Raw genomic sequence first — 22134 nt, forward strand, 5'->3', positions numbered from 1 at the left:
ATGGTCCTTCAGGTAATCTGGCCGCACATTGTGGGCCTTCATGGTAACAACCTGCACTTTGCATTGTGGCTGGAAACAGATGGCCAACCAATGCAGTCTTTCAGCACAGGGCTTTTGGTAAACAACTTGACAGTTTGGATCTTATAATACCTTGTGGTAAAAATGATGCCAGGTGGGCAAAAATCAGTGTTTGGGGAAGATACAGTCTGAGAGGCTGTGTTCTTCATGCGATGAAACCATTTAATACTGTTTCATAGGGGTATTAGCATGACAGCACAACTCCTGCTTAGGGTCAGAGTTCATATCAAATGACAGGCTTGCTCAGGAGTTTTTCTGTCACTAAGGTATCTGCTGAGCAACCACAGAATGCCAGTTAGCAGCATCAGGGGGTCACACCACCCCTGCTTTCCACCGGCCTCAGTTCTGCGGTTGGAGCTGCCTAACACTTGGAAATAAGCTCAGGTAAAGTCAGTGGTGTGTATTTCAGAGGGATGTCCTGTTTGGGAGGTTCCCATATTCTCACTTCATGGTTGCGATTGATCTTGCAATCTAGGAGCATGCTCAGAAGTCCGTTACATTAAAACAGGAGAACAGTTATCTTAGTATAAATTTACTGTATTTGCTGGCGTATAAGACTACTTTTCCCCCCTGAAAAACATGCCTCCAAGTGGGGGGTCGTCCTATATGCCGGGTGCACTTCAGTTGGGATAGACATAGCTGCCCATAGTGGCCTCCCGATGCCCCACCTCATTCTACATACCATCCCGTATCGCACGGTATCCAGCACGGCCGTGGCGGGTCATCAGCGTGGCTGTGGTGAGCATCAGCAGAGAGACAGGGGTGCCAGCCTTTTCGGTGTGACCGGCCCGTTCTGCTCGGCGGGAAGCAGCAGCGCTCCGGCCCACCCCTTGTCTGCGCAGAGCTCGCACATGGACACTAGTGCCGGTCACAGGGAGGTGCAGGGGTGGGCCGGGTATATAACAAACTCCATATTTTGAGTGGAAATCTTGGGGGGTTATCTTATACACCCAGTCGTTTTATACGCCGGCAAATACGGTATGTATTTATTTATTCATATTTATATACTGCCCTCCTAAATCAGGTCAAAGGGGACAGTTATGGGGCTGTGTTTCATATTGCATATTTTCACTTGTCCAAACAACTATGCATTCACAGACGGAACTTTCCAAGCACACCAACACAGTGGTCTCCAGTAGAGGTGACTTAACCATTGGGTCATTCAGCTAGCTGTGCAGTTTGGCCCTTGGAGACAGTTGGCAAATGCAGCTGTCCCTCATTACAGTTGCCTATTGTCTTCTCAGCTGCCATTTTCAGCTCTGGGAAATGATGCTGGCTTTGTTCCCTCTGCCTTCAGTGGGGAAAATGCTCCCTATAATGCTTATTTGTAAAATTAGTCTTTTAAAAACATGCAGGAGAGCAAATTAAAAACATGTGTTCAAATGGCCTCTCCCAGGACCGGTTTACCTTTAACTGTTCAGATGGTTCAGATTTTATGTTGCTAACGAAAACCACACTTCAAATGCAGCGGGAGATAATGGAAGAATAATGACACTGTATACCCCGAAGATTCATTTGGGGTCTCTAGGGTTGCATTCAGAAATATATCTCATCGACTCTGGTTTAAACTTGTAAGGTTCTGGATACAATCATCCCTTTGTCATGGACTGCCTTTTACCCATAGACCTTCTGCATGTCTGCAAAACTATAAGAATAGCAGTCTACTTACTTGCTTCAAAATTTACTTTCAGCAGTCTCCTTTGCTCTGAAAATCATCACATGGAATTTTTAGAGGGAAACTGATAATTTAAGTGGGAGGTGATACTTAGTGTACACAGTGTGTTGTGCCAACTCTGGAAAGCCAGGAGCAAAGCATACTGCATTTTTAAAAAGTGGTTTAAGATGGTTTGTTTTGTGGAAAAACTTAACATTGTTCTGTGCAGCTTCAAATGAAATCAGCCTTCCAACCCAGTGACTGGACATGGCTTAACTTTGTCCAAGTAACTCAAGAAGTCAATTGATAAAACAATGGCAGTTAAGCTCTCTTAGCAACAGCAGAGAAATGCAGGCTGAGGTCCAATCGCTTCTTAGAGACAGATTTGAACTACCTCAGGGGAAAGCTTGATTATGAACAGTTGACGGACATGTCATATCATAAACTTCTGAAATCCCTCTGCTTCCAAAACCATTTGCTATTGGGAGAAAAGTTGCTATCCAAGGAAGAAAAAAAAAAACAAGCCTAGAATTTTCCAGAGGCACATAAGGTTAATTTCACAGCATTTTAGCTCTAACCACAGCATTTTTAAAAGTAGTGGTTTGTCACTTATCCTGTTGCGTGGTCTAGTTGAGGATCTGTGTAAAAGAAAATAAGTGCTTAGCTATGAAGCTGCTGGGACCCCTGATGGGCTGGCAGGGCTCTGCCTGTGGGTTGTGATGCTTTCCTATTTTTGTGCATTTTTGGAAGTTTCAGCCTTAGTGTGGAGAAATGGCACACTGAGGAGCAGTGTGATGGCAAGAAAGAATCACTCAGTGGTGGAGAGGATTCTTTTTAGCGCAAGCCACCAATCCCTTGGCTTCTTCTGCTCTACCCAGCCAGCCTATCGATCAGCCTCCCCACACACCCCCTGTGCTGTACACAGGTGCTTGCAGAGCAGGAGTTCCCTGTCACTGGGAAAGCTAATCCCTTCATAGGCAGAGGAGGTTTGGGGTAGTCTAATAACATTGTACAATAGTGTGGGGATGGAGAAGGTCTGGGAGAGCTTTTGAGGAGGAATGTCTCCTCAGTCTGGACTGGCTTATTCCTTACTACAGTACATGACCTAGTACTTTCATGACCCTGACTGCCTCGGTTTGCTGCCTGTGGTACTGTCCAGGAAGCTGATGAGGTCATAACTTGGGTTGCTTCTCTTCCTGTCAGTGTCACTGTGATGTCACCTGACATCATTTTGCTTGCTACTCAGTGGTTTCCATATTGTCACCAGGAGTTTAAAGGTGGATGCCAGCACTCATCTTCTACTTCGGACTTTCTAGATTGCCAGTCACAAACAAAGCCATTTTCTCCACATGACTGAAGATGATGTGCTCTCTTTCTTAGCCCCACTCAAAATGAGGTTCAGGTACTTCTAAGAATAGAAAAGTCTATAGAGAAAGAGACAGTCTTCGCTTTGTTTTTGTTTTTTTGTTTGGTTTTTTTTTTGTTGTTGTTGTTTTTGTATTTAACCTGATGGGATCCTACAAACTGTAAAACTAGACTATGGAGGGTTGTAAAAGTCATTAAATCAAACAAGCCCTGCTTTTAAGAACAAGCTGCTCACTGAAGTGAGTGCACCTCTGAGTATTGAATGACTGTAGATGTTTAGTTATCCCCATAGGTCTGGAGATGCTTATTTACATAGACCGTGAAATGCTTTAAGGCTAAGTAAGAGCAAATTAAAGATGTCACGATCATTGTGTTCCATTTAGAGCTGTCTTGTTTTATGTTAAGTGATGATGATGTCTTTTTAGTAGATCTGATTACTACTTTCAGGTAAAGATCCTTGCCCAGAATGAGAACGGCAAACTTCAGGCTGCTCTTTCCAGCAACTTGAAGAGTGCAATCACAGCAGCTTTCCTTATATTGCCTGAAAGTTTCTCTGAAGAGGATCTTTACGTGCAGATTGCTGGGCTCTCTTACGCTGGTTTGTATGACTTTTCAAAAAAAAAAGAATACTAAGTTTCAGTGAAAGCTGTGTTGCTGTTTGATTCCTGTTGTGATTTGTTCTGGTTGTGATTTGTTCTTCCCCTCTCTGCTTTCTCATCCTTGTTCCCACAATAACATTTAGCCAACAGCTACCAGTGATTGAAGTGTGGCTCTCCACAAATGGCTGAACCAGCCAATAAGTCAAGGCACCATTACACTAAATATGTCATTGCTTACATCCCAACCACTAGTTAGGGCTCATCACTCTTCAGACCTCTCTAAAACAATCCTAGGTGCGTGCCACGTTTGTATACAAAATTAATTCAGACCACCACTTCACCAAACCGAAGTGCAGGGAAAAAGAATCAAAGAGGTGTTAAGCTGCAACTTCTGTTACCTGTGTAACTTACTGCTTTGGTTTTATTTCTCCATTTTGTTTGTGGGTTTCACCTGAGAGGGGTTTTTTTTAAGGATAACAATTTAACTCGGTGGGCTGTCTTGGTGGGACTGTAGCCTGGAAGCTGACTGAGGAGGGCAAGCAAATGAGTATTTTACACTAGTCTCTGGTGAGGAAAACCCTTCCACAAACTGTCTTTGACCTTCCCTGTCATGTCTGACAGAGCTGAAGAGAGGCCCAAGTGCTTTCTTTCAGAAAAGCTTTTCTTTCAGAATACCTTATCGCACACAAGTGTTGTAACTACTGTCTCTTGAGTCAGCATATCAGAACTGGATACTCTGCTCAGCAAATTTTGATTATATTCCAAGATTATGAGAAAGTGGCCTTTTCCCTTGTTGTTATGGTCTGCCTCACCATATTTTTCTTCCCAAGTTAGAAAAGGTTCCCCTACTGTGGAAAGTTTAACTCGTTCAGTATTCTGAGGGGTGCTTTTTACAATCTCCTTCCATCCCGAAATTAGTTCCTGCTATGTTTACAACATTCAAAACAAAATTGTGTCTCCATTTATAAATACTCCCCTCCCAATCACAAGAGATACTGGAAAAAGAAGAAATACAAAAACAAATTGATATTGCATAAATGGCACAAGAGCTGAAAATGTATAACTTTTCACCCTCCCTTCTTCACTCTCAGGTAATCTCTGGGGGAAGAAGCACTCCTGTCTCACTGAGTGTTTTGTTCAATGGGCTAGAAGACAATTTAACATTTTCTCTGCCTTATAAGTGGAGCATAATTCTAAAATAACTTGTTAGCGTAGCGTCACCTGGGAAATACAAATTTCGTGTTCTTGTTTCAAGAACTTTTTTTCCTTTACAGATAGCAGCTCCCAAGGCTGCAATCTCCAGGGGAGGGGGGGCGAGTGACTGGTATGGGAATAAAGGAGCTTTTGAATCCTTTTCTTCTCCATGCAGTCATTTTGAATTCATTGCAGAGCCAGAAAAGAAGCTACTTTGTTAGAACATAAGAACAATCATGTCAGATCAGACCAGCGGTCCAGCTAGCCCAGCATCCTGTTTCACATAGTGACCAATCAGATATATCCAGAAGGCCTTACAAGCAAGGCACGGAGGTCAAAGCTTTGCTTCTATTGTTGCCCCCACCCCAGCACTGGTATTCAGAGCAGATTAGTTTACAGATAAAGTGGCTTCCAAATTTGCCTAGCCTGTGACCCATTTCCTGAGAGGGGGAGGGACACATGACCTCAGCCCATTCACATGACGTGGACCTGTAATCTGTCTTTGCGCTACAGTAGGCTGAAACAGATATCCAATTATTAATTGAACGAGTAATGATTGGGTGTCAATATTGCTGTTTGCACCAGTTCTATACATCTGAATATCCTGGTAGCATTTTAAATACATGCAAAACTGTTTCAGCTACTGAGATAAAATGTCACTCTAGGACTGTTTCTGTATTAGAGGCTCCACACTGAGCTGCAGGCTGTAGTTTGAGCTGGGACAGGTTGCCCAGCCTCTTCCTGCTCCTGCATTTGGCCCAATGAACTTCCCAGTGCGGAAACAGTCATGGGTCTTTTCCACTAGATCTTGACACATATTTTTCCTGTGAGCTTAGAAGTGATGAGCAAGGGTCTGGTAAAGTTAAACCCTGTTTATCCTAGACCAGGGCTGCAAATGCTGGCAGGGGCTCATGGGAATTGTAGTCCATGAACATCTGGAGGACCACAGGTTGACTACCCCTGTCCTAGACTAAACAAGATTATATCAAGTTATGTAGGATATCAATTACTTATTGAACACTGAAAACTAGCAAAATGGTCCCAGTCCGGGCAGAGCTAGATTCCCTGTGAGCTTGTACACTACTCTCCTCCCTCCTCTTGTATTTTTTTAGTTCTTCATAGTTTTCATTAACTTCTGCACTGTTTTTGCTACTCATGTTTAACTCCAAACTATGTTTTTTGACCATGGTTAGAAACTGAGGCAATCTGCATGCAAGTTGAGGTAATCTACATTTCTGTTGACCATGTCTTGACCATCTCATGTTGGGTTTAGGTGATTTCAGAATGATGATTGGGGAAGACAAGGCAAAGGTTATGAACATAGTGAAGCCCAACATGTTGCATTTTGAGAAGCTTTATAGCAACATCTTGCAAGATTGCCCACAAGTAGTATACAAACACCAGCTGGGCATATTAGAGGTAAGTTGGTCATTGTTGCAAACTTGAAAAGCTATTAATTATATGATGTCCTTGTCCATATATGCTTTCTCCTCCACAGTTGGACTTCCTGCTGTAAGTACTTGGGTGAACTCTCATGTTCAGCTTGATTAGCCAACATGTGTTTGGTTTTATTACAAACAGATTGTGCACCCATTGTTGAGTAATTATGTGACACAATAAATAACAGTGAATCATAATGGCTGGCAGCACATGTTTCATACATATAAGTTACCAAAGTAATAACTGCAGTTATCCACTGTGTTTTGTCCTTGGGTCTTTATTTACACGTTAAGAGGCCCTGAATGTAGTGGAAATGTGTCGTAACATACCAGCTAAATAGATCTTGTATATCTGAAAAGACCAGACTCTTAGTCGGTGAACCCTTGGGTCAAATGAGGTCTCATTGTCTGCAGTGGGGAGTACTGTCTGTGAGCCTCACCTGTAGTCAACAGCTCTTCTTCAGGAAACTTGCATCTCACTCCCTCATGAAGTGTGGAACTGTGGTGGTTTTGGGATGACAGCCCTTGGCTTCTGTTAGCTCAAGGGTACCTAGACTTTTTGAGGCTACTGGCATCTTTGGACTTTTGAGAGTGGGTGGTGAGCACACCCAAAAATGGCTGCTGCAGGAGGCAAATCAAAATACAATATCTCCCTACTTGTTCTGAAAAATAATTGCAGATTGAGCAATAGAAAGAAAAGAAGTAAACCCCAGATGGGAGAAAGAGGGGGAGAAAATGAATACATGAAGGGGGATTGGAGCCATAAACCTGAGTGCTTACAAGTTCCCCTAATCCTCAAATGGCTGCAACTGCTGTTGAAGCTTTTGAACACCCTGCTACTGGGGAAGGTGGGCAGCAAATAACACACCTTCCCTCACTGTATCCATTCTCTCTTTCTGAAAGATTTGGTAGGTGCCAAGGGAAGTACTGGCTGGTGCCAAGGCACCCACAGGTAACACCCACTTATGTCTCCTTACAGTATATAGAGTTGTCTTCGTCCTATTAAGACAGAATTGTTTGAGGACACAGTTTGATCTTGTCGCCAAGTTCTTGTGGTCTTTTCAGAAATGGAATGGAATGGAATGCTAATGGGGAATTTGGCAGCTTTTCCTTTCATTGTGGGCACAAAAACATCCTAACTAGTGCTTATTAATATTAATGGTGGTCTTGGTACATCCTTGCATAAAATCTGAAAACAGATAACTGTAGCCAGCCCAGTTTCTAGTCGCAGTCCTAGCATTAAGGAAAGCATTAGGACATTTTGAAAAGTAAGGCCTGGTCGAAACTTGTCCAAAAGCCCTACCTCTGATCATGTACATTCTTAAGAAAGCCTTTTAGGCTGCATTGCTGAGACTTTGCATGAAGAACTAGCCAATAACCAACTTTCAATAAATTAAATATATGCTGAGCAGTGAAGTAGCGGCCTACCATTCTGCTGAGCAAAGTTTGAATCCTTCCTCCATCTCTAAGGGACTCTTCTGCCAATGAAGTAGCAGACTATTGAGCTTGTGGCTGAGTAGAATTTGAATGAGGACCTTCTAGTCATTACTCTTGATCACTAAAAGGGAGTGCTGGTGACAAAATGGTGCAGTGAGGTCCCCAACCCCTATAAGTGGTGCTTCTAGCCAGGGCTGTAGTTGGCTGTGAACAGCAGCATACAATGCTCTAGTTTTGAGGATGGGGGCAGGAAATGTTCCAGGAGAGGTGACAGTAGAAGAACTGTTTTTTTTGGACCCTGCTTTCTACTACCCAAAGGAGTAGTCTCAAAGCAGCTTACAATTGCCTTCCTCTCTTCACGACAGTAGGTGAGGCTGAGTGCTCAGAGAAATTGTGACTGACCCAAGGTCCCCCAGCTGGCTGCAAGTGGAAGAGTAAGGAATCAAACCTGGTTCTCTAGATTAGAGGGTACCGTTCATAACCACTACACCAAGCTTGGCCCTCAGTAGAATAACTGGTCCCTTTCCCTTTCTCCAGAACCTCTCCCTCCCTCACCTCGGTAATAACCAGTAGGTATCCCTGAATGTGGTCCCCTTATCACTCTATAGTGGGCTGTCCCCCATCCCACACACCTAACCTCTGCGGAGCTCCCAGGTGAGACTACAGTCTTTTAAAAGGATGGTTTAGAAGTAAAGGGGAATCTCACTGGAAAAGGTTTGGAAAGCTTTGAAATGTCATGAGATTCTGATATCCTTTTGGGGTCTCTTGGTGTAGTGGTTAGGAGTGCGGAGTTCTAATCTGGCGAGCCGGGTTTGATTCCGCACTCTCCCATATGCAGCCAGCTGGGTGACCTTGGGCTCGCCACAGCACTGATAAAGCTGTTATGACCAAGCAGTAATATCAGGGCTCTCTCAGCCTCACCCACCTCACAGTGTGCCTGTTGTGGGGAGAGGAAAGGGAAGGCGATTGTAAGCCGCTTTGAGACTCCTTCAGGTAGAGAAAAGCGGCATATAAGAACCAACTTCTTCTCAATCTTTTGCCAGTTAGGAAAAAGCGGAGGGACCCTAATTTCCCACTCACCTGCGATAAGCAAAAAGCCCCTTGCTTTCCCTAAGCTTAATGGTCACAAGGTTTATGCGCCACCCTCAAGTTGTGATGGTTCCCCAGCAGTATTCGAACACAAGCCCCAGCCTTTTCTGGTTTGGGTGCAGATGAAGGGAGAAACAGGGATTCAGTTGCTTACAGGTCTGGCTAAAATCTCCTTCCTTTTTGTGATGGCTAATTTGCAGTGCTTGGGTAATACCATCAACTTTACTACCAGACAGACTGATGCAGTACAAGCTACCAGTTTGATTAAAAGATGTTTTTGAATGATTAGAATAAAACTAGGGGTATTAGAATCACATGGCACTTTTTGAGTACCCATGGAGGCATAAATACTTCTGGAGGAATTTGTAAGATTTTTTAGTGCCTGGTGTACTTGGGCGCCCTTTAAAATAATATGGAAATTTCATTTTATTTTGCTGCTTATTCATCTTTTAAAAAGCTCCACTTGCTTGATATTTATTTGCCAGGCTCACTCATATCATGAGAACATCAGACCACCGGCAACTTACTTGCGGAGTACCACAAGGAGCGGTCCTCTCTCCTATCCTATTCAACATCTTCATGAGCCCTCTCGTACAACTGGTGCGGAAGTTTGGGCTGGGTTGTCATCAGTATGCCGATGACACCCAGCTCTTCCTCCTGATGGATGGCCGCTCTGACTCCCCCCCAGAAGCATTAGGCCTAGAAGCAGTGACGAGATGGCTCAAGCAGTCGTCTGAAGCTCAGTCCTTCAAAGACGGAGGTCCTGTGGCTGGGTAGGAAGGGCCCATGCGAGGAAGCGCGCCTGCCTGCCCTGGATGGTGTGCAGCTCTCTACGGCTCACTCCGCCAGGAACCTAGGCGTGATTCTGGATGCTTCCCTTACAGTGGAAGCCCAGATCACAAAGGTAGTGCAGCTAGCATTTTACCCAGAATAAAACTCGGTTGATCTTAAAGGTGCCACAGGACTCAGACTTTGTTCTGCTGCCTCAGACCAACATGACTCCCCATCTGAATATAGGTGACTAACTGTAGCTGTGAAATCTTGAGAAGTTGCTAAAAAAGAATGTATGTTCATTCCTCTGAATCTTTAGATCGATAAGAGTCCAGAAGGTCAATTTGCACAACTAATGGCTCTGCCAAGGACCCTGCAGCAACACATAACGTCTCTCATGGATCCTCCAGGGAAGAACAGGGATGTCGAAGAAATTTTATTACAAGTTGCCCATGATCCTGACTGTGGATTAATAGTACACCAGGGTAGGTTTATCGATTATTATTAAGAATGGATACATTAAGTTGATGTTTAAGAATTAAATGTGTAGGCAATGACTACAGAACTCTGAAAGATACAAAATCATATGATTCATATGAGGGCCAGTTCGGTGTAGTGGTGAAGAACGGTAACCTCTAATCTGGCTGGGTGACCTTGGGCTTGTCACAGCCCTGATAGTGCTGTTCTGACCAAGCAGTGCTGTCAGAGCTTTCTCAGCCTCACCTACCTCACAGGGTGTTTGTTATGGGGAGAGGAAGGGAAGGTGATTTTAAGCTGCTTTGAGACTTCTTTGGGCAGGAGTCTTAATTTTACTTTAGGAAAAATGTGCAAGATAAAAGTCATCTTTTTCATCCTCCATTTCTCCTGCCACATTACCAACTACATTTGAGATTTGGATCGCATTAGGGGGGAAGCCTGATATTTTATTTTTGTTATTTACAATCCAACATTTGGATAACTAGTGGGGTGACTGTAGAATGGGGCTAACATGCCTGGTTTACCTAGCATTATGTGCCAGCTTGTGTCTCTGAGTTGACTTTGAGGGGCAATCTATGTAGACTATTACAGTAGTCTAGTATCAAGTGTTACTATGACATGAATTCAGTTGATCAGATCAGCTGCAACAAGATATGGGGCCACCATCTGTGTTAAACTAAATTGTTAGGAAGTGGGTTTTTTTGTAGCTGCATTCATTTGCTCCTCCAGCAGTAATTTTGGAATTAGTATAACACCAAGGGCCTTCCCTCCCTCAGTCAGCAAGGAACAGCTGAACCCCATTGAAAGGGGGGGGGAAGCAGAATGTCCTTCAAGATCTCTGCCTTCCCAGTTAGGAATATTTTTACTTGATGGGAGTTAATTTTAATTTGTTCACTATTAGCCATTTCACTACAGCAGACAAACAATGATTTAGGAGCTGTATGACATCAGCAGGATACTTGGATAAGTAGACATAGAGCTGTGTGTTATCAGCACATTGATGACAGCCTGCCCCCAAACTACAAATGGTGTGTCCTGGGTTGAACAGAATGGGGAGATAGGACTGTGCCTCATGGAGCCCCAGAGAACTAGTCTCACACTGATGACAACTGGTCTCCAAAAGCAACCCCTTGAGTACAGTCTGAGAGGAATGATTTGAGCCAGTCCAGATTAAATCCCTAATGACTACTTACGTCTCCAAATACTTCAACTGGATGGCATGGTCCACGGTATCAAAGGTTAAAGAGAAGCCTGGTAGGAGCAACAAAGCATCGCGGCCTTTTTCTGTGTTCAGATGGAGAGCTAAAGCCAGCAGGGCTGTTTCTGCTCCCTAGCTTGCCTTGAAGCAAGGCTGAAAAAGGGAACAGAGTAGATGAATTATCCAAGAAGACCTTGCCCAGTTAGAGACTGAATGATAATTGGCAGTGTAATTTTGGTGTAGGGATGGTTTTAAAGTAATTGATGGATAATTGCTCCTTTGTGTGGCTAAGGTGCCTTCAGTTAGACCGATTATGCATGGGGCGGATAGTCCTGGGTGGCAGCAGCAGGCTAATCCCCGATAATGCATGATGCTGCCGCCATCTTGGTCCTGGCCTGGTGCAGCACCCAAGATGGTCTGTGGTATGCGAACGTGGAAACTCCTGCGTTCCCCGTGATACTATGAGCGCTATCTGTGGCCCTCCTGGGCCATCATAACCCCCAATCTACAGTGTCTCTGCAGGGACACCACATGCCCCTGTCAGCTCTGCAGAGCTGGATGGGGTGTTCCTCCACCCCACCTAGGCAGGAGAGGCACCATTGTTCGGTAGGGGCACCATGTCCCCCTCTCCCCCCCCTACTGTCGCTGCGCAGCACACCAGGACAGTTTGCGTATGCCAGGGGATTCCTTCCCCCGTGCATACGCAGGAAGTGGCGAGCTTTGTGATTCATTTATTTTGAACATCAGTCTTTGTGATTCATTTATTTTGAACATCAAGAGCACATTTGTGTGATCCCTACAAGATTTTAGCCAGGATGGGCTGTAGTCCGGTGCCCAAGTACTAGCCTCCACAGATCCCAGTGTCCGGTCACCATCCATCCCAGTAATTGCTGTGGAGGCGAGGGCTGGTGCCTGGGAAATTCTAAAACCAATGCCAACTTCGTTGCCTAGTTCTTTCAGGATCATCCAACAAAATACAGCTGGGGGCCAGTATATATTGTATTGTGAGTTTCTCACATGGACCATGGTGAGAGGTTGGGGGAGATTGTATTTCTTTCATCCACGATGTTGTCCATCAGTAGAATGGGCAAAACTGTGACCTATTGAATCAGTTTATTGTGACAATGAGCAAGGTAAAATCTCATGATTTTCATGAGAAATTGTTTTAACTCGTTTAGCGTTAATGAGACTTCAGATTTAAAAAACATGACATTGGGTAGGATGTAACCCACGTGACTTGTGCGAGTCCTGTTCTCAGGCTGCAGCAAATGTAAGATCTGTGTACATTCCTACATTACAGTCAACAAGCACACAACTGAATATGTCATTTAAACACTACAGGTGCTTGCTTATAGTTTCATTTGGAGTGAATGTAGGTTGGTTCTTCCTTACAGAGTCATGCACGTATACTGCAGGATATAGATGCATTCACCATGACATGTAAACCGGGCTTTATTCTTGGTCCTTGAGGAGACCAATTCTTTAAATTCGTGAACAAGTATGTGTTACAAAAATAAAAAATATGTAAATAGCATTGAGTGAAGAAATCAACATAAAAGACAAGGTGTTTATTTCAAAGATGTTCTCATATATATCTTTGGCAGCATGCCAGTATGTGTTCAGAAGGGAAGACTCATGAGTAAACATGAGCCATCTGCTGTGTTGGGAAGTATTATACTTTGAGAAATAATTTTCAGGCTCACTTTACATGTTACTGGGAGAGCAACCAAATTTGTTTGTGAATATATGTGTTTTATTTTTTTAAATCACATTTATCCCCCCCTTCCTTCAAAGAACTGAGGGCAGTATACATGGTTCTTTTCTTATCTACTTAATCCTCACAACAGCCTTGTGTGGTAGGTTAGGCTTAGAGATAATGGACCATAGGTCATAGAATCATAGAGTTGGAAGGGGCCATACAGGCCATCTAGTCCAACCCCCTGCTCAACGCAGGATTAGCCCTAAGCATCCTAAAGCAGGTCACAGTGGACTGATTGCTGTGTGAAAATCAACGAAACTATGAATGGCAGCTTCTTGCTGAATGTACATCCAATGGTAAAATCTAAATTTGCCTCTTTATAATGTGTGCAACAAGCTTCCAAATTATTTTCCTATGCAAATGTATGATTTGTACTTTAGTATCGTTGAAATGAATATTTGAAGCTATCTTACAAAAGAAAGATAAACACAATTGTGTAAAATAGCCAAGTTATGCTGCCATGCTGTGTTGTGTTACTGAAAAAATATTTGATTTGTAACATTAAAAAAAAAGAATGTGATGGATAACCTCTGTTTGTTTATCCTTTTTCTCTTTCTGTCCAGGCATTTCAGGAATTGTAAGATCCTCCAGTCTTCTTCAGAGTGCTAAAACCACCCTAACAGCTGGTGAGAGTGGTGTGTTTTCCTGTCTTGATGGTACAATTGAAGAAGGCATAGCAGTGCAATCCTAAACAGAGTGGCTGCAGGTTGAGTTCCCTGAAATTAGTTGGCTTGGGTTACAGAAACTCTGTGTGGGATTCTCCTGTAATTCTAGTGTAGAAATGGATAACACTCTTGTTTCCTGAAGCAGCATTGAAAGATGCATGAAAAGCCGCAGAGCCTGTTGCTTCAAATGCCTTTAAGCACCAGCACCTTGGTAGAGGTCGGAAGGTGTGGGAAACCAAGCTAGTCTGTCATCTTCTTTTAATACATCCCTGTGGGACTTTGAAGTATTGACCTTGTCCTACAGAAAGGGAAGGGAACTATTAGACTTCCTTTTGATGTGGCCCACATTCACTGTTGTTCTGGTTTGGGTTTTTTTTGCTGTCTTTTCCTTGAATTATGAAACTTTCATGACAGAAACGGGAACATTTGCAGTGCCTTTGGTGAATCTCAGTTGAAGTTCAGCAGATGTTTCATAAATACATGAGATGCTTATGCCACAAAAGGCCAGTGGCCAAAGTCTGTGCCTCCCAAGCAGAAAGCATTCATTGTAAAACAATTTAATTGGTAGGAACCTCTGTCTGTCTTCATTCTGGACTGTTAACGCACTCTAACAAAACCATAGACTCACCTACATGTGCATGAATGACTGTAATACACTAGAACGGTCGTCTTATAAACATCTTTAGGTTGGCTAATGTATAGTTGGCTTTCAGGTGTATACCAAGATTCCGGTTTAACTACTTTTTACCCCTTAACCATCCATCTCTTGTTACAACCATAATTCTTCTCATGAATCTTTGAACTTGCTGAGACTTGCATGGGTATTATTTATCTTTTCTGCATTATCCACCCATCTGCTACACCCTTTTCTCTCTTTCCCACACAGACTTTATCCACATTTCTAATGGCAGACTTTAGGCAGAATCTTCAATGCCAGATGTTGTTGAATTAGCAACTTGTATTTTCTTTTTATCACCGCCCAGTCATTCCAAAGTATGGTTGACATTTAGACCCTGCTACAGGTTGTCATCATTTTATATTGTTGCTGTCTCTAAGCGCATGACAGGCTTAACTTGCTTCAAGAAGATGCTGTATTTCATAATTGTGTAAGATGTCATATTTTAAAAGCACAAGTGAAATAGCCCTTGTTAAGTTCTGAAATAGGTATAGTTCAGATGATCACAAGATGCTCTCACCTGGGAAACAGAGTTTTGGTGGTAGTTGTTTGGTAGCTGACATGATCTGTTTGCAAACTTTATTTGGCAAAGAGCACAACAAAGGCCTTCAACCAACTGAGAGGGTTTCCTTCAGCTTTCTATGCCACTGTGGTTTTAACATAGCTCGAGCCTTATATTTTTGTTTACTGTAAGATGCCCAATTTAGCTCTTCAAGAAAAGAGCCTGTATGTTTTCTGAAAGTCTGTGGCAAGACTTCTAGTCTGGTTTCTATTAGAAGAGGCACCGTCCATTGATTTATTTTTCCTTTTAGCCTTACAGTCTTTCAGAATTTAGAGCTTTGAAAAGTTTTATATTTAGCTGCTTCTAAGGAGTGTTGCATGGCTTTTATGTCTTTAAAGATCTATATTGTTATTGCATTTGGCAACCTTATGTGGAATAACATTTTGTGTTATAGTTGCAATAATTATCCAGTCATTCTTAGGTTTTGCCCAAGGGCATGCGTTGCTGATGAACTCTGATTGACAGCTCTTCTAAGTATTCATAGATAGAATAGGGGGGAGGGGAGAATCTAAGCTTTTAGATTTTTATATGTACAACTAGATGTGTGCAGGACAGATATTTAGTATCAGGCACTAAATACCCAATGTTAATTCACCGGGATAAACTTCAGGACTTGCCTACTCTTGAATGAATTCCCTTTCCTTTGCTCCATTTGTCATGGCAGCCTTGGTCTATATGTAATGTCTAGCCTCTACCTCCAAGGGAAAGAACAGTCTCTGGCTGCAAATCAGAAAACATTACTTTTTATGGGGTGGGGATGGATCTACTACTTTATTTTTAATCTCAACACAGCTTTGGCTGCTCCATGAGCTGCTACACTGTTTTAAGTTCCTTTTAGGGAAGGGCCATGAAATCAGCCGCAGAGCACAAATGCTTTGCATATAGGACTGCATGCCTCCAGGCAGGGGCTGAAGTTTTCCTAGATCTCCTATCTATGAAATTTCCCTGGAGAAAATGGCAGTTTCAGAGGGTACAACTCTGTGGTATCACAACTCCACTGAGCTTCCTCTGTCCAAACTTTCTGCTTCCTTCTCTCCTTCCCACTCAACATCTAATCTACCTAAATCCCCTCCCCCTGCAGTCTTCAGCTTTCTCCCCAAGGCAACCTCTACCTGGGAAAGCACTGGTCCAGTTTTGCTTTGCCCCATTGTGTTCTTCCTCAAAGCCCAAAGGAAGCCTGGAAAGTTTCCAGCTCTGTCCCCCACCTTTTGCTAACAGAAGCCAAGGCTTGAAGATTGGCAATACTTTCATTTCTACCTGGCAATGGCCACTGAGAGCCTTTATTTCTTAAAATTACAGGTGCTGCTTTCATTATTTTTGGGGGTTTTTAACTCCTCTTTTTAAGATTTCAGAAAAATCTGGAACCTACAAACCTGGAACTTTTTCAGATTTGCAGATTGGAGCTCCAATCTCCAGATTTAAGTATCCTTAGATTTGGCTGGGTTGAAAATCAGATATATTGATCATTATATACTGTATCATTAATATAAACCACTTTTGAGTTGTGAAGAAAAGGCTTTAAACAAGTACATAAGCTTTAGGGAGAAGAATATGAGCAGGCTCAAAGTTGAACACTTCACAGAAAGGACACACGGAAGATGCATAAGAAACCCATGATTCCTTCCCCTATTTCAATACAAGGCCAAAGCTGCTCTGCTTTTTTTACTTGATTTATACAAATATTCCTATTTTATACTGGTGAAGGAGAGCAACCAGACTGATGTTCAGAACAATTTCTTATTCAATAAGGAAGCTTTCAGAAACACTGCTTCCTTCTGAATGAAACAAATATCTTCCATTAGCATATGTTACAATATACAGCACATGCCATCAATGGAATATGGCATCTGTTTTTCAAGCTTTACGACAGTGCACCATAAAAAGCATTATATGATATATTTGGCAGAGAGCAATGTTTCGTTGGGGTAGGGGGATGATTCTATTTTTTGCAGAGTTCACATACCAGGAAGTTTTAAAAGGACACATGGTTGGGCAAGAAGGAAGTACTAAAGGCAGTTTCGTGTTTTTTTGCACTACGTAGTGCACTACATAGTGCAAAAAAGACTTAAATATTGATGTTATCCTAATTTCAAGAATCGGAGTTGCTTCTATAGAGTCTGACATGAGAGAAATGTAAAAAGTTAGAGCTCTTGTTCTGTTTCCTCGACAATTGTGGATCTTCCCTACTTATCCCTTGTAGTAGCCACCAATGCTGTGAAATTTGATTCCTTACATTATAAGACTCAAGCAGGTCCCATGGCTGAAGCTAGATGGGGAAATGGTGCAAAATCATTCAGCATCGCTCAGGTTCATGGAGTGAGAGAAAGATCCATGACATCAGTACTGCCCATTGACAGATCACTGACTCTAACCCGAGGAGTTAGAATTTAGAAATGAGATTTCAGGAATGAACTGTTTTGGAGCTGCACTCTAGGAGGCTACCTAAATCTGATTTATTTTGTTTTGTTATGAATCATTCAGAGTCCAGTGGCACCTTAAGGACTAACATAGATTTATTCAAGGTGTGAGCTTTCGAGTGCAAGCACTCTTCCTCAGACTTCCTTGAGTGCTTGCACTCGAAAGCTCACACCTTGAATAAATCTTTGTTGGTCTTAAAGGTGCCACTGGACTCTGATTTTGTTTTGTTGTGCTGCTTCAGACCAACACGGCTACCTACTTGATTCTATGAATGATTCATGTTGACAAATCTTCATAAACAATTGATCATAAAATTGCCAGGTATTTCAGTAGCCTGTAGAGCAACAATTTACAGCTCTTTTGAGTCTGAGGACCCCATTTTTAACATCAAACATTTTTGTGGATTCCTCACAAAAGTAGCCGTGCTAGTATCCATTGAGCGAAAAAATATATAGTGGGGGGAAAGGTTAAAACGGCAATGCTTAGTGGACCCCTTGCAAAAACTCCATGCTCCCCCTCCAGGTTGAGGCCCTCTGCAGTAGAGTACAGGCATTAATTACAGAATGGTAGCATTACTTGAAATGCTTACATTTTTAAAAAACAGTTATAATTTTTTGAATTTGTAGTTTGAATGTAAAAAACAATTCTAGACACTAAACTCCACCCCCCTTCTGACGTCTTGCCTTTTCTTTTTCTTTAAGGATTCAAAAAATCTATGGTGTACAGCATGAAGAAGATGTACAAAATGTCAAAAGGATTATTAAGAAAGTCGTGATATCTGCACTTGGATTTTCTGGGAAATCAACCTGCTCTTTCACTGCTAAATATGGAAATTCTTCCTATTGCATAATCATTGCCTTGGAAAACTAAATATGCAAAAACACATCTTTGCTACTTATATGTGGACAGTTTCATACAGAAGACAAAACACAGATTGTCATTTTTGTTTTTTTGAAGATTATTGCAGGGTGGGTTTGATACTCTTATTTTTCTACAGAAAACTCTGGGTCAGTTTCTATTTTTAACTCCTTGAAAATGTTTCCCTTTACATATGTGCGATTAGAAGCCTTATTTTGTTATGTAGTTTGTTTTCATGTGCTTGCATCTTAACACTTCATCAGATTGTGCTTAGGTTTCTGTATTGGACTGAATTTTTTTCCGTTGCACTCTTGCTGACATACAGAGTTACATGTTGAGTAATTTTGAAAAAGGTTAGTCATTCATTTTTAAGGCATACTTGACAGCTGCATAATTCAAAGGCAAATACTGGTGAGGGGCTCATAATTCAAATTAAGGTCAGGTTTTTGGGCCCAAAAGCTCAACCTAATGTGTTTGGATATCATTTAAGAGTTCTGCATTACTGCCAGTTCACAGAATGATTTTTAGTATCAGCTTGTCATTAAAATCAGAAAACAGCATTCTTCATATGTGCTGATTCCTCTCTAAGAATTATGAGTTTTGATGATCTCTTATCAATTAAAATATTCCATATTTTATGAAAATCGGTTGGGAAGAGACATATTAACTTTTCCAATGTATTATCAACAGGCAATGCAAATAATGGTGCTGATCATTAAAAAATATCTCGAAGTGAGATTATGTACTGAATTTGCTATGGAATTTTAGATGCTTTCCCCTTGCCTCCCTCCTCCACCTCCTCCTCCTCATTATTATTATTATTACTGTTACTATTGTTATTATTATTATTACTACTACTATTATTTCTTCAATTTATTACCCACCACTCCCGAGCCAGCTCATGGTGGGTTACAGACATCCAATAAAAACATCAATAAAACCCCCATTAAAATGCACAGCAAATACAATAAAGCAAATACAATAAATAAATACAATAAATAAACAACATAGTGGTAAAAGTCCATAAAACTTCTCCATCTCCCCCCCCCCTTACCGCCATCTATAAAGAGATGGAAAGAGATCATAAGACTAGCTGCTGGCTGACTGGGGGGGGGGGGAGGTTGGCGATCTTCTGCACTACCCCAGCCTCTACCATAGACCTGGTGGAAGAGCTCCATTTTGCAGGTCCTGTGGAACACCAAAATCTCCCGCAGCTCACCTAGGAGCTCGTTCCACCAGGTCAGGGCCAGGACCAAAAAGACCCTGGCCCTGGTTGAGGCCAGTCGTGCTTGGAAATGACCAGTAAATTATCACCCACAGAGCGCACAACTCTGCGGGGGGCATAGGGCAATAGGTGGTCCCTCAGGTATGTGGTTTCCAGACTGCGGAAGGCCTTGAAGGTTAGAACCAAAACCTTGAGCCGGATCTGGACAGCAACTAGCAACCAGTGCAGCGGCCTCATCACTGCCTGGATGTGGGCCATCCAAGTGTTCCAGTGAGGACCCTACCAGTTGCATTTTGTACCAGCTGTAGTCTCCAGATCAGGGACAAGGGTAGGCCCACGTAGAGCGTGTTACAGAAATCTAGTCTGGAGGTGACTGTTGCATGGATCACCGTGGCCAGGTGTTCAGGGGAGAGGTAGAGCACTAGTAACCTGGCTTGGCAATGATGGAAAAATGCCTGGCCGGCTACTTTCTTGACCTGTGCTTCCATGGTTAATGAGGCATCAGTGGTCACACTGAAATTCCTGGCCTGGGTTGCGGTTGTATGTGGATAAGTGCATTTCGTGGCCTATCCCCCCACTTCCCAGCCACAGGATGTCCGTCTTGAAGGAGATGAGTTTCAGGCGACTCTGCTCAAGCTATTCACTGCTTCCAAGCATCTGGAAAATTGTTCCGGTGGAGCAGTGGTCCCCAACCCGCGGGCCGCAGCCCGGTGCCGGGCCGCGGCTCCCTTTCTCCACCCCCCCGCAGTAAAAAACTTCCCAGGCTGCAAGCTTGCGGCCCTGGTAGCTTCTTACTGCATGAGGGGGGGAGAGGGAATCAGGCCCGCGCATTGTGCATGCGTGCCGGGCCACGCTTGCACACATGCGTCATGTGCGGCCGAAATAGTGCATGCTCGCGCATGCGTGCATGTGCGAGAGCGCAGTGCATGCGCTATTTCGGCCGTGCATGGTGCATGTGTGCATGAGTGGCCCGGCACGCATGCGCAATGCGCGGGCACGCATGCACGGGCAGGCAGTTGCCCTGCCGGTCCCCAGCCTCAAAAAGGTGGAGAGTTCGGGCGGCCGTCCATTGGGAGAAAGAGCTGGGTGTCATCCGCATAGTGATGACAGCCCAGCCCAAAACTCCACACCAGCTAAGCCAGAAGGGGCATAAATATGTTGAATAATGTGGGGGAGAGAACTGCACCCTGAGGGACTCCGCACGGAAATTGATAGGTGCGTGACAACTCCTCCCCACACTATCCCTCTGTGTTTGGTTATGGAGAAAGGAGCATATCCAACTAAGAGCTGTGCCCCGTATTCCTGTCTCCATTTGCTACAACTGTTTCTCATATAGATAGTTGGGCAAAAGAATCAAATGTGCTTTCAAGCCTCAAAGCAAGTGACTGTGGGACTGAGAGAGTGGTATAATAACAATCTTGCCAGTATAGAGCTGCAGAATAAAATAATAGCCCTTCTGAAGAGTTTAATGATCAAGGTAAATAGTATGACATTTTTCACTTGTTGACTGGAAATCAGATCTGAGGTCATGGCAGTTGACTGCAAATATGTAGTCGTGTGTCAGTCTGTTCAGGGACCTGAAAAGTGATTGTAGCAATTTTCAAGACCTAAGACAGGCTTTCTCAACCAGGGTTTTGTGAAACCCTGGGATTTCTTGGCCCAGGGAGGGTTTCCTGTATGGGTGGGGAGTTAATTGATTTTTAATACATATTTTTTAAAAATTTTAACATTTATTGCTATGACCATACTAGCTGCAAAGTAAAAACAGGCTTTGAAAGCCCTCCCCCCCAGGCTCCTGCGGGCTGCTGGTGCTGTGGCCGCCTACCTGGGGACCTGCCAAGGACATGCCAGGCCCTAGGAAAGGGAACCTCCCCCCCCCCTTCCTACCATTGGTGCAGCCAGTTCCCTGGGGCCCAGTAAGTGCTCTTGCCACCTCTGCAGGTCACAGGGAAGGGAATCTTCCCCCCCCCTGTGAGCGGGCAAGGAGTGAGGATGGGAGGTGGAGAGGGAAGGCCAATCAGCTGCCCGCACCCTGATTGGCCCTATTCCATCTCGGACAGGAAGGACAGTCTCCACCCCCAGGCCTATTTCACAAATATGTAAGAGGAACAATGGATAAGGATATTGTCATGCTGACAATTCCCCCCCAATTGCCCAATGAGAAGACTGGAAGGGATAGGAAGAAGAGAGCCCCCAGGTGGGCCTGCACACAGCAATACTTCCCAAACATATTTTGCACCATCGTACCACTTCTGGGGATTCTTGATGCCTGAAGAATGTTTAAAAAGTTGAGAAAGGCTGACCTAAAGTGACAAACCAATAAAATTTAATTACAAGACTAAGTATAAGTAATACGTCATAAAATTGCTAACAAACTTAGCAATGTGTGCAGTCCACCTCTGGGTGCAGGAAGATCTATACAATTTTTGGCATATTTTTTTCTTGATCTAATCAAGAAGAAAAACTGGCTCATGCACTAGTACCATCAGCAAATCTTGGCTCTTATGAAGAAACTGCTTTGAGAATTCACACTTTTGCACGTGTACTGGGAATAGTTTCCCTTTAAAGAGCTCTTTCTTTTTCACCCTGAAGATATTTAAGAAGCAATTTGGAGACAAATCTGGATGAATGCATTCCCTACTGCTTCTGTGTCCTGAATTTAGCTGGGGG

General features: G+C 43.3%; 1 protein-coding gene across 6 annotated transcripts in view; it reads left to right on the top strand.

The window, feature by feature from the left end:
- The window catches only part of TAMM41 (TAM41 mitochondrial translocator assembly and maintenance homolog), a 31110-nt gene extending 12121 nt beyond the window's left edge, over nt 1-18989 (top strand). For 4 of the 6 annotated variants that reach the window (XM_077325677.1, XM_077325678.1, XM_077325679.1 and 1 more), the window contains 5 exons: nt 3545-3695; nt 6164-6309; nt 9946-10111; nt 13624-13695; nt 18083-18989. In XM_077325677.1, the coding sequence (XP_077181792.1) occupies nt 3545-3695; nt 6164-6309; nt 9946-10111; nt 13624-13695; nt 18083-18156 (609 nt within the window). In that variant the 3' untranslated portion in view covers nt 18157-18989. Of the gene's footprint in view, nt 1-3544; nt 3696-6163; nt 6310-9945; nt 10112-13623; nt 13767-18082 lie in introns of all 6 variants that reach the window. The other 2 variants (XM_077325680.1, XM_077325675.1) reach the window with 2 other exon arrangements.
- Nucleotides 18990-22134: the final 3145 nt, after the last annotated feature.

The sequence above is a fragment of the Paroedura picta genome, chromosome 3, assembly GCF_049243985.1.
Source record: "Paroedura picta isolate Pp20150507F chromosome 3, Ppicta_v3.0, whole genome shotgun sequence".
NCBI classification, from domain to species: Eukaryota; Metazoa; Chordata; class Lepidosauria; order Squamata; family Gekkonidae; genus Paroedura; species Paroedura picta.